Source organism: Elephas maximus, chromosome 12, assembly GCF_024166365.1.
Source record: "Elephas maximus indicus isolate mEleMax1 chromosome 12, mEleMax1 primary haplotype, whole genome shotgun sequence".
NCBI classification, from domain to species: domain Eukaryota; kingdom Metazoa; phylum Chordata; class Mammalia; order Proboscidea; family Elephantidae; genus Elephas; species Elephas maximus.
This window is the reverse complement of record NC_064830.1, coordinates 97,719,181-97,732,169: the sequence shown is the minus strand read 5'-3', so window position 1 is coordinate 97,732,169 and position 12,989 is coordinate 97,719,181. Positions and strand designations below refer to the sequence as shown.

Here is a 12,989-nt window from a genome sequence, read left to right as displayed (position 1 = left end):
AGCCAAACCAAGGAAGCAAAGCTAGGGAGTAGTTAAGTCGGTTTTATTTGATGTCAAACCCATCCTCTTAAACACCATGCTATACTGTCCCCACAAATATTTATAACGAAATCCCAAACCTCTGATTGCAAAACCCATATATCTAAACATCTTAACAGTTCCTTCTGGATGACTCAAAGGCACTTCATACTCAATATGCTCAAACGGAAAATCATTACTGGACTGCCCAAACTGAAGTGTCCAACTTCAGTGAATGACTGTACTAACCAACCAGCTGTATAAGCCAGAAACCTGGCCATCATCCTTGTTATACTATCACTCACCCTCCATATCCAACCTATTACCAAATCCTGCCTATTTTTGCCTCCTAATCTCTCTCTACTCCACCCACCTATCTCCATCCCCAGCATCACCCCTTGACGAGCCCAAGCTACCACTTCTTCTCAACTCAACTGCTGTTATTACAGCCTTACTAACCTCCAGTCATTCATTTTGGTTTCTTCCAAGCCATTCCCCATTTTACAACCAAAATGATGCTTTTCAAATATAAATCTGATCATTTAACCAATTTTTGACTCAGGACCAAAGAGAGCTTTAAGTCAATCTTTATTTTTAGGGTCTGAAGTGACAGGAATGCAAAGACTGGAAACTAATGACAGCTGGGCTTCAGATACATAGAGAAAACCAACTCTCAGTAAGAGTCAAGAATGACACCAATGCATAAAAGGAAGCAATGATGAGATAATAACAGAGTACAGAACCTGAGAGGTTTCAAGCACTTTGCTCTATTATTCCTGAGGAGGGGCTGAATGTTAAACTCGCCAAGTTTCAAGGTGTTCTTCTAGTAACACTGTGATGCCCCAGGATCCCAGCAATAAAATCCTTTTTCTTAAGGTAGTTAGGCTGAGTTTCTAGCTTGCAATCAAAAGTGTGTTAACTGAGAAAAAAAAAAAACTTTATAACAGTCAACAAGGAACACTTGGAAAAAAGGGAAAAATGCCTACAAGGCAAAAATAAAACAAATTCTACATAAAGTAAAAATACCTTTGGCCAGCAAATATATAAATGTGCTTAATGTTTGTAAGCTCATGTATCTCCTCCTTTTAAAAGTGTTAACATAAAATGCTTTAGGGTAAGAGCCATGTTTCTTTTATGTTCTCCAAATCATCACAGCTAAATAAATACTAAACAAAAAAATTACAAGTAAAAGCCTGACTACAGGAGAATATAAGTCATAAAGTAACATCCCTAGAAACTAACTCCTTCTGGGAACAGTTTATACATATGCTCATGTAAATAAAATTTCTTCTTCTAGTAACACTTGTATCCTTTCATCATACTTATTCTATCTATATGCTGAGCAAATAATCCGAGAAGCTGGACTGTATGAATAAGGGCATGGCACCAGGACTGGAGGAAGACTCATTAACAACCTGCAATACGCAGATGATACAACCTTGCTTGCTGAAAGTTAACAGGACTTGAAGCACTTACTGATGAAGATCAAAGACTATATATTCTTCAGTATGGAATATACCCAATATAAAGAAAATAAAAATCCTCACATCTGGACCAATAAGCAACATCATGATAAACGAAAAAAACACTGAAGCTGTCAAGGATTTCATTTTACTTGGATCCACAATCCACACCCATGGAAGCAGCAGTCAGGAAATCAAACAACATATTGCATGGGGGAAATCTGCTGCAAAAGACCTCTAAAACGTTAAAAACCAAAGATGGCACCTTGACGACTAAGGTGTATCTGACTTACGCCATGTTATTTTTCAATTGCTTCATACACATGCTAAAGCTGGACAATGAATAGGAAGACCAAAGAAGAACAGACACCATTGAATTACAGTGTTCGCAAAACCAAAAAAACCAAACCCACTGCCATCGAGTCGATTCCGACTCATAGCAACCCTATAGGACAGAGTAGAACTGCCCCACAGAGTTTCCAAGGAGCACCTGGCGGATCTGAACTGCCGACCCTTTGGTTAGCAGCCGTAGCACCTAACCACTACGCCACCTGTGTTCACAAAGAATATTGAATATACCAGGTACTGCCAGAAGAATGAACAAATCTGTCTTGGAAGAAGTAAAGCCAGAATGCTCCCTAAAAGCAAGGATAGTGAGGCTTTGTCTCGTGTACCTTGGACAAGTTATCAGGAGGGACCAGACCCTGGAGAAGGACATCACGCTTGATAAAGTAGAGGGTCAGTGAAAAAGAGGAAGACTCTCAAAGAGAAGAACTGACACAGTGGCCGCAGCAATAGGCTCAAACACAGCAATGTTTGTGAGGATTCAGCATGACCAGACAATGTTTTGGGCAATGTTTCATTCTGTTGTACACCGGGTCACTATAAGTTGGAATTGACTTGACAACATCTAACAAAAACAGTAACACTCTACCACTATTTTCCTGGTTGTGATTTTGCATTGTCAGGTATTATAAATTCGCCTTGCTCTTTGCCAAGAAAATTTTATATATTACACAAGTATACGGAAAGGTAGTGTACCATGAAAGAAAAAATTAGCTAAGAAAACCATGAATTATATTATAAACACTTTTTCTGTTGCCATCTGGTGCTTCATATATTAAACCAATCCCTAACCCATTGTATAGAGGGTCTTGGTCCCACAAAATCAAAATCTTTTATTCTTTTTTGCATCACCCTAACACCTAGGGAGAAGGCAAGATAATATTGACCTTTGCTTTGAAAATTGACCCTCTCTCATGAAAAATCCTCAAATACATACAGAATATAAATTAAGAATCACACTAAAGAGAAGAACCCACACACACTATCATCTCTGGAGATGATCATCCTAGTTTATGCCTATGTGATATAAACTATGAAATCCCTTCTTACCCCAAATCTGAAATATATTCCTAACTGGCATGCTTGGGTTGCTAAAATTCCCACCATCAATTACCCTTAATAAAGGCAACTACTGTGAGCTCCCCGAGGAGCATACTCTTCCCCGGATAGCCGTATTCATTCTTTGGTTACTTCCCTATATGTTTTTTCTTGGCAAGGCCGTTCATCTTTGTAAAATCACGCTTACATATTTGAGAGCTTCTAAATCTCTCATTCAACAGCCATGGAAGCAAAAGTCAAGAAATCAAGACACACTGCATTGGGTAAATCTGCTGCAAAGGACCTCTTTAAAGTACTGAAGAGCAAAGCTGTCACCCTGAAGACTAGGGTGCACCTCACCCAAGCCATGGTATTTTCAATCATATCATATGCATATGAAAGCTGGACAACGAATAAGGAAGACTGAAGAAGAACTGACACCTCTGAATTGTGGTGTTGGCGAAGAATATTGAATATACCATGGACTGCCAAAAGAACAAACAAATCTGTCTTAAAAGAAGTACAACCAGAATGCTCCTTAGAGGCAAGGATGGCAAGACTACGTCTTAACATGCTTTGGACATGTTGTTAGGAGGGATCAGTCCCTGGGGAAAAGGACATCATGCTTGGCAGAGTACAGTGTCAGCAGAAAAGAGGAAGACCCTCAAAGAGGTGGACTGACACAGTGGCTACAACAATGAGCTCAAGCGTAACTACGATTGTAAGGATGGCTCTGGACCGGGCAGTGTTTGGTTCTGTTGTGCATAGGGTCACTGTTAGTCGGAACCGACTCGATGGCACCTAACAACAATAACAAACCTCTCATGATAAGGAATCATATCTGGACTACAGAGCAGCGTGCTGAAAGGGAGAGAAGGCAACAAAACATTGCACCATAGCTCATTTTGGGTCCATAGGGATCTAGGGATCTAGGCCATTCTTTAAAGTGCACATCTTCAAAGACTGACCCTGTCCATTAACCCCCCCCAAAAAAAATAATACACAGTGAAGCCAAAAACACTTCAGAAATTGTAGTCTTAGCCAATGTTCAAGGGGTTAATTTCAAAGATCAGTGAATAGATTTAGTTGGCTGACATATCTGTTGTCAAGAAATTGCATTATTTAATTGATAGCTGTTATCTTCACTAGACATTGTCTATATATCAACAGAGTTCCAGCTAAGCCTGTTAATGTGAAAAATAATTCTCATGCTAACTTTGAGAGCCTTCTGAATCACTAAAATCCCTAATGAAGACAATTAAACCAACATAACATTGGGTTGAGCACAGAAGTATCAACAAATACCATTTACTAATCCCTTTAATGACCGATGGTCACTGTCCAGTAAATACATTTTCCTATCCATCACTATTGTACCTTCTTAAATTCCTTCCTGCATTAATTATGTCCAGTAGATTTCAATTAGTCTTGTCCTTTCTTCTTCTAGCCATTTAGATAACTAAGTATCTCGCATTTTAAGGAAATTTATTTTTTCAAACTTCAGCCTTACACTGATAAATTATGGCACTAATTCATTTCATAGAACCTAAAATTTTGATCAAGAACTATTTTCATGCGAGAGTAAATACATCATATGTTAGATAGTAACACCTAAGGGGAAATATTATATTGCACCTTAGTCGTCTTCAGCATTATAAATACCCTGGCAAAAGTAAAATGAAGAGAATTAGGTGCTAAAAATCAAGACATACGGAGTTGTAGAATCCCCAGGTAGCAGAAACACAGAGTCTGTGAATGGCAGAATGGATACAACAACACGTAGAAGATCAGAGAATCAGAGCAGGACAATCTCAAAGATCTAGTCTAACCCCCTCCTTTTATAGGCAAGAAAACTGGCTGAAAGGCTAACCAAATCCCCTACTGTCTTGGAGTCGATTTCAACTCTAATGACACCATTGGGTTTCCAAGGCTGTAAATCTCTACAGGAGCAGACTGTCACATCTTTCTCCCTTGGAGCAGCCGGTGGTTTCAAACCATCAACCTTTCGGTTAGCAGTCAATCACTTTAACCACTGTGCCACCAGGGCTCCGAGAGACTAACAGACTTGCTCATACTCCAACCTAGTTACAAAATGAAATAAAAACCAGGTCTACTGACACTTAGCCCAATGCCTTTTCCATTCACCACATCTGTGTCTCTAGGAAAGCTTTGTAAAAAATATTTTCATTTGCACAATGCCCACAGGAGACCCCCCTGGAAATGGGGAGTAGGGCCAGGAGGAGGCAATGATTCTTTGCCTTTAGAGTGGCCTGCCAGGAGACCAGACCATTAACGTTATGGAAATAGCAAATGCACAAATAACAAGGGTTTCCTAAAGCAGTGCTCCCATAGCATCAATTATCTTTGTGTTTGGGCATAGCAAGAATACTGTTAATATAATGAAGCTGTAAGACTAATATATTTCTCCAGAATGGGTTTCAGGTATAGAGATGAGTAATTGGAAGGTATCTGTCAAACTATGACCTACTTTTGCAATTCAAGTAGTCACCAAAAAACTAACTGTAATTTCTGTGTGGTACCTTCGTGAGAATACACACAGAGGTACTTTGGAATAAAGGTCTGGTGATCTACTTCCGGAAGATCACAAACACACACGAGAAGATCACAGCCATTGAAAAACCTTATGGGGCGCAGTTCCACTCTGACACATATGGGGTCGCCGTGAGTTAAGAGTTGACTCAATGGAAACTGGTTTGGTTTTAGTTTACTATAGTATTGTAGGGGGCGCCATATTCAGTTACAGTAGACAAAATATATTCCCCCTTGGAATTAGGGGTACACATTTTTATGCCTTTATTATTAAAAGAGATTTATAAACTTAGGGAATATTAAAGTCAAGTTAGACTAAAAGAAACTATGCTAATTAAAATGCTCAGTTACATTGTTATTGTGTGCCATAGACTGCAACTCACAGTCACTATGAGTTGGTGGATTTGAACCGCGGGCCTTTTGGTTAGCAGGGTGAGCTCTTAAGCACCATGCCACCAGGGTTCCTCAGTTACATTTAAAAAAAAAAACAAAAAAAACCCATTGCCCTGGAGATGATTCTGACTCATAGCAACCCGACAGGACAGAGTAGAACTGCCCCATAGGGTTTCCCAGGAGCCAATGGGTAGATTCGAACTGTCGATCTTTTGGTTAGCAGCAGAGCTCTTAAACCACTGTACTACCAGGGTTCCTCAGTTACATTAAGTAGAAGCATATTATTGCTTAGTAGGAATAGTCAACCAGATAAAATTTACATCAACACTTTTTTTTTTTTTAAAGATAATTCTACTTAACCCTTCCTTAGACTATACCTTTCAACCTAATTTTCTTCCCCCACTCTCAGCTTTACTCAGCTTTCATGCATCTGTACTGAAAGGTCTACTCTCACAACTACCACTTTCCTTACTTCTCAGAGAAATTTAACCCATGACCTACTCAAAATGCATTCTCTGTGTTTCCCTACTCTCTGTTCTATTCTCCAGTTTTAGTCAACTGACTTCACCAGTCTCTGATCCCTTGGGATACCTTGAGGAAAGCCAGAAGGAAGGCAAACACTACATCACCTTAAACACCAAATCCCATGTCATGACAAAAACAATGCAAGGACTCAGGATGGAAATAACATAAAGGCAACTGGTAAGTAGCATTTAACTACAAAGTCTTATTTGACATCACTTCAAAAACCTGCTTAATTTTTCAGAGTTCCACTTTGTTTTACCCTAATATCTGAGGGCACAGGAAACTTTCTGGGTAGGTAGAATCCCACTGTGCAGCTGAGCTTACCTATGGTTAGATTAAAAAGCACAATTAAACTGAAATAAGTGTACTTTACAAACCATACCTCTTATCTTTATCTTTATTTAAAAGACTTAAATCTCTGTATTTGAGTACAGACAAAAAGACTTTTACAAGTGTTCCTCAAAGAAAGAAATGGTTGGTTCACTCCTAGTGGCCAGTGCTAGAGGTGATAAATTTTTGCCAAAAGACTGCAACAACCCAAGCCCCTGCCACTCTCAGCTGGAACTTCACAGGTATTTTAGGAGGGAAAAACTTTGGAAGGAAAAGCAGTAAACTAGAGGAGAGAGATGGATATATAAAAGGGGTTATGCATATTTTTCTCTCCTTTCCAAAGTGTTCAATGTACTTTTTGTTTTACAATCATTAACTGTAATTAAAGTAACCTTAAACTTGAGCCCATGTAACTCTAGATGGTATTTAGAAAACATCAATCACCATCTGCCCTTTACTATCGATTAGATTGCTTCCCTCTCTCCACCAATACAATGGCAAAGATTACATGAGAGACACTTTAGCCCAATGGTTATGAACGTAGACTATGGATCAGGCAGTCTGCTTCAGATTCAGACTCCACTACTACAAGTCCTGGGACTTCAACTTAGTCAACGTCTCTGTGCCTCAGTTTCCTACAAGTAAAATAAGTACAAGGACACTACCTCTCAGGGATTATTGTAAGCAGTAAATGAGCCAAAGTATAAAAAATACTAGGTGGCACACACAGTTAAGCACTCAACTACTCACCAAAGGTTGGTGGTTTGAATCCACCTAGGGGTGCCTTGGAAGAAAAATCTAACAATCTGTATCCCGAAGGTCACAGCCATTGAAAACCCTGCAGAGTGCAGTTGTGCTCTGAAACACACGGGGTTGCCATGAGTCTGAATTAACTAAAAGACAATTGTTTTTTTGTTTGTTTTTATAAAGCGCAGACTGCTTGGCACATAAAAAGGGCTCGGTATGTTGTTAGCTACAATAACTATACACAAGACTGCATAGAGTAAAATAATAACTGCTTATTACTGAATTTACAAGACAGTTACCAACTAAGTGGCCACTGCCATCTCTTAAACATGGTGGTCTAATAAAATTTAATTCAGTATTTGAGCACTCAGTGTAAGATTCTATATTAATCAGCAGTGGAGACAGTGAAGCAAGGCAGTCAGGACACTCAAGTTCCAATTGAAACTAAAATTACAACGCTGTGAGGACAAGGGGCATAGGCGTGAAGGAAGAGTGGGAACAAAGTGATTCTGGATTAATGAGAAACACTGTGGGTCCCCAAATAAAGTTAGATTTGTAGTTAATCCATTTAACACTGTTATGGGATCTCCCCAACAAACCAGTCCTACCAAACCAAAAACCAGACCTGTTGCCATCAAGCTGATTTCGATTCATAGCAACCCTACAGAACAAAGAACTGCCCCATACGGTTTCCAAGGAGCACTTGGTGGGTTCGAACTGCCAATCTTTTGGTTAGCAGCTGTAGCTCTTAACCACTATGCCACCAGGCTAATTAGCAGACCTTACCCAAGGCTGAAAGGAGGCCTAGTGGCACAGTGGTTAAGAGCTCAGTGGCTCCAACCCACCAGCTGCTCCACGGGAGAAAGATGTAGCAGTCTGATTCCGTAAAGATTTACAGCCGCAGAAGCCCTATAGGGGCAGTTCTACTCTGTCCTTTAGGGTCACTATGAGTTGAAATTCAACTCGACAACAATGGGTTTTTTGGTTTTACCAAAGGCTGAGGACTGGCCTGAGAAAAGTGGTCCGAGCCACAGGTAACAGAGAATTGGTAGGATTATGGGATTACCCAACACAAAGATACAAGAATCACCTGTGGAGCCTTTTTAAAATGCACAAATCCTCCCTCCAGAGACCCAACAAGTCTGTGATGGAGCCCAGATGACTGCATTTTTAAAATTTCATTGGTTCACGCAGCTCAAATGCACATTCTGAGTGGCCCAAAGTAGGAACTCAACCATTTCAGTAAAGATAAAAAGGATTAAGCAACCAAAAAAAGCTGATGAGGTCAGGGAGAAGTTTCCAAGTGTGAGATCACGAATGAGGAACAGGTGTAAGTGAAGACAGGTTCAAAGTGCATGAAGGTCACTGGAATTTGGAGATGGGGGGAACTATAGAACCACAATGCCAGGGACAAGGTTAAAAGAAAAATTCAGTCATGTGATCTCATTTAAAGGGGTTAGAGCAATGGTTCTTGAAATTGACTGAGTATTAAAAATCACCTGGGGAGGTTTTAAACATCCCAATGCCCTGGTCAAATTTAGGTCAGTTAAAACAAACTCTGGGAGTAAAATCCAGGCATCAATATTTTTTTAAAGTCCCCCAGATGATTCTAATGTGCAACCAAGTTCGAGAAGCACTGGGTTAAAGTTTCTCAGAAATCGGCAGGTGACTGGAATGAGGAAATAACACAAGGTGGTATATAATAAGTTAGTGGTTCACAATCGCTGGTGTGTATCAGAATCTCCTGGAAAACAGACTACGGGCCTCCTGTTCATCGAAGAACCTAGGGAACTGGCCCTCTCATTTATTAAATCCCCCAGGTGATCCTAATACACACTGAAGTTTGAGAACCGCAGGTCTGAGTGGAGATAGCTCCAAATGAGAAACTGAGAGCTATAAAGAATCCCAAACCAGTAACTGAAAAAGCCAGATGAGTACAAACTGAACATATGAGGCTGTACTAAACAGTACCAGAATCAACAAGTCTGCAGATGGTCCCCCAGGGAAGCAAAAGACCCCATGGACTTCACATACATGATACTCATGACCCCACCTCCCTGCCCCTCAAGAAGTCATCCTTCTCAAACGTCAGGTGGGCCTGACTCTTTGGTAAATAACAAAGAAAGCAAGCATTGCCACCTGCCTTAACACTTAAATAGAAATGAGCAATAGCTTCACCTAGCTACATAGTAACGACACAGTACTTATGGCTAGTTCCAACTTAGTGTTAAGTTTTCCATTTATAATGTTACATTGTATTTGATAAGATTCAAGAGAATACATTCCTGTGCATATGACCAACTCATCATCCCATCAAAAATCTCTATAGCAGCACCAGAATTTTCATTTTCAAGATACATGAGCTCTTGTCAAATGGTGACATCTCCCTGTAATATGAATTTCCAATATGATATAAAAAAATGATGGATATATTACACATCTCACAGAGCACAGAGAACAGAAAGCTGTCAATGAATTTAAAATTCATGACAACCTATTTGAAATTTTCCACTAAAAGATCTGTACACTTTCATAAACCATATAAATGTAAAATGGGTATCAATGTTTTTACTGGTGGCATGGAATAGTCCTCCCATACCAAAATCTGACTGTTGCCTTAATCCCACCCAGTGCCGTCGAGGCGATTCCAACTCATAGCGACCCTACAGGACAGAGTAGAACTGCCCAATAGAGTTTCCAAGGAGCGCCTGGCGGATTTGAACTGCCGACTTCTTGGTTAGCAGCCGTAGCACTTAACCCCTTAGAAAAAGTAATGTTATTTTCATTAACATTTTAGTTGTAGAAATGCAACAACTTAGGCAGCCTTCAAAACACAACTGATAAAATTTGCAAACTGTTAACGACATGCTTCAAAACAAAGTCACTGGCAGATTTTTTTCCTACCGCTTGAACTTGCGCACAAACCTTCAAATGTATAAATGTACAGGTCTTACTGCAAAGTGCAAGTCACTGTTTAAAAAAAAAAGGCAGGAAAACTTAATAATAAACACCATTTCTGTTCTAAAGGTCATCCTAAGTGATTCAGACTTCATTTGAACCTGGCTCCTACAGCAATCTACAGATCCCATTTTACAAAATGACTTAGTAAATGCTTTTCTTTCAAAATAAGTCATTAAGCAAAAAGAAGCACAAATAAGTGAAAGGGAAATTTTCCAAGTAATGGAGGAGTTAAATTAACCAGAAATATGGCAATTTGTTTTCATGTAGCAAAACAATGAAAGCAGGCATTTATGAAAGCCTGGGGCAAAAAAAGGGGGAATCACAATTTAGACAAAATACTAGCACTAACAAAAGAATTACGAGTTAGCTGTTAAACTAGTAAATGATAGTTTCGAGCTCAGACCTTTAAAATGTTATTCCATTTAAATCAGTATATGTTACTACATACAAACCATCTCACTGGACAAGGAAGACAGCTAATTTAGGTTTAATGTTCCCATCTTCCTTCAATCTCAGGGAACCCAGTCCCTTACTGTCATGGTATAGTCCACAACACTGCTAGTAAATGCCATAGTCTATTTTTCTAAAACTGCCAAGAGCAAAATACATACACTAATCTTTTAAAGACCTCACAGAAAGGACTCATCAAATTAGTTGTTTCTGCTTTTTTTGTTGCTTGCTTTATTAGAGGTTTTTTCTTTCTTCTTTTTTTTTTTTTTAACTTACTTCAGTGAAAAAGGAAGCTAACTGGCAATGAGTCTGTCCCGGGTTTCTTAAAATCCAGATTTAGGAGAGAAACCCTAGCTTCACAACTGATTCCAGCTCCCTTTTCAAAAGGTCCTTTCCAATCACTGGAGCCTCTTCCCCTACTTTGGAAACCCAACACTGTATTCCAAACAAAAGCCAATAGAGGGAGGGAAACAAAGCAAAGTGGAAATAAACGCCTAGGGTACTGAAAGTTTTTGCTCTGCCAACCTTACAGCATTCACTCCGGGCTGGGCACCTGGACCTGGGGATTCAGGGCGCTGGAAAGCCGGCTGGGAAAGGCTGTGTTGGGTGAGTGGCACTTGATATTTGGAAGTCTGCGGTGAGTGTCACTCAATGTTAACAAGACTCAGCCGCGGACAGACTCAGATACCAATCAGCCAGCTTCTAATGAGTGCAACGTTCCGCGGGCATTCTTTTAGGAAACGGGTGAGTCTCAACTTTTGGAGGCTTTTGGTTTTTACTGCTGCACTTAAGAAGCAAAGCAAAATCCAAGAGGGGGCATTTGAGCAAAACCCGAGGGGATGCATTTTCTGGGTGGCTCCGTGGCCATCTCTCCGCCTCGGGCATTCGGTAAAGGACACATCGCATTAACCCCTTGGCTGCCGGCACAGAGGTTCGCCCACCGCAGCCTGACTCTGTGCCTGCAGGTTGGGCGACCCTGCCAACTCGCGCCCACAAAGTTCCTCTCCTTCTGGTGCCTTCGGTAAGAACACACCGCATTAACCCCTGGGCTGCCTGAAAACTGCCTCGCCCACCGCAGCTCGACCCTGAGCCCGGGAGGCTGGGCGACCCCGGCAAACACCCTCACAAAGTAGTTCTCCGCCTCTTGCATTCGGCAAAGGACACATCGCATTAACCCCTTAGCTGCCTGCACACCTGGAAGGTTGGGCGACCCCGCAAACTCGCGCTCACAAAGTTCCTGGGAGGCGGGGGCTGGCGCGGGCGCGGGAGGAGGGGTCGCGCGCCCCCAGCCCCCTGAGCCCCCGGATTTCCCCGGGACTCCCGAGCCCCCACCCCGGACCCCCCGGACTCCCCGGCCCCCGCCTACCTTGAGCCAGCCCCGAGAACAAGTGCAGCTGCAGCAGCAGGAGCGCCCACCACGCCCGGCGGCCGCGGTGACACAAGTTGAACTTGGCCGCCTGCCGCCCGCACCGTTGCCCCGCGGCCTGGCCGGGGGTCGGGGTCCTCGCAGCCCCCCGCGGTTGGCCCGGGCCCGCGTCGTCCCCCTCGGCCCGGGCCATGCTGAGGAGGCGCCGGCGGCGGGCGGCCCCCGGGCCCCGCCACGCCGAGCGGCGGGTCCCCTCACGGGCGGCGGGTCCCGGCGAGGCCCCTCTCGGGCGGCCGAGGGGCGGCTGAGGAGAAGTTGTCGGCGGGAACGCTCGTCAGACGCGCAGAGCCCCGCGCCAGCAGCCGCGGCGCTGTGGGCCAGCCGGCCGCGCTCCGAGGGTCTGCTCGGCGCTGAGGAGGGCGCCGCCACCGCCACCCCCGCCCGCGCTGAGGAGAAAGTGCGCCCGCCCGCGCGCCGCCGCTCCCCATTCACAGGCGCGCCGCCCGCCGCCGCTACTGATTGGCCGGTGAGGCGCCCCGGCCACCAGCCCGCCCCGCCCCCTCGCTTGTTTTCAAACTCGCCGCGCCCGCCCGCCTGGAATTTTGCGCCGGGCCCCACGCGCCAGCTGCGCCCCCTAGGGACGCGAGGCAGCACTGCAGCCCGTCGCCGGTGCTCAAGCTCCGGGGCTCAAGCTTACGGGCTCGCTCAGGGCGGCAGGGCTGGGACTGGGGGATCGAGGCTGGGCCGGGCTCGGATAGGGAGGGCGGGCCCGGGCTCGTGCAGGTGCAGCGAGTGGCGGGCGC

The 12,989-nt window shown here is 43.3% G+C and overlaps 1 protein-coding gene across 3 annotated transcripts in view; it reads right to left on the bottom strand.

Moving 5' to 3' along the window:
• SDK1 (sidekick cell adhesion molecule 1) overlaps positions 1-12,471 on the bottom strand; it is a 1,136,389-nt gene extending 1,123,918 nt beyond the window's left edge. For all 3 annotated transcript variants that reach the window (XM_049902716.1, XM_049902719.1, XM_049902717.1), the window contains exon 1: positions 12,187-12,471. In XM_049902716.1, the coding sequence (XP_049758673.1) occupies positions 12,187-12,379 (193 nt within the window). In that variant the 5' untranslated portion in view covers positions 12,380-12,471. The remainder of the gene's footprint in view (positions 1-12,186) is intronic.
• Between the last annotated feature and the right edge of the window lie 518 nt (positions 12,472-12,989).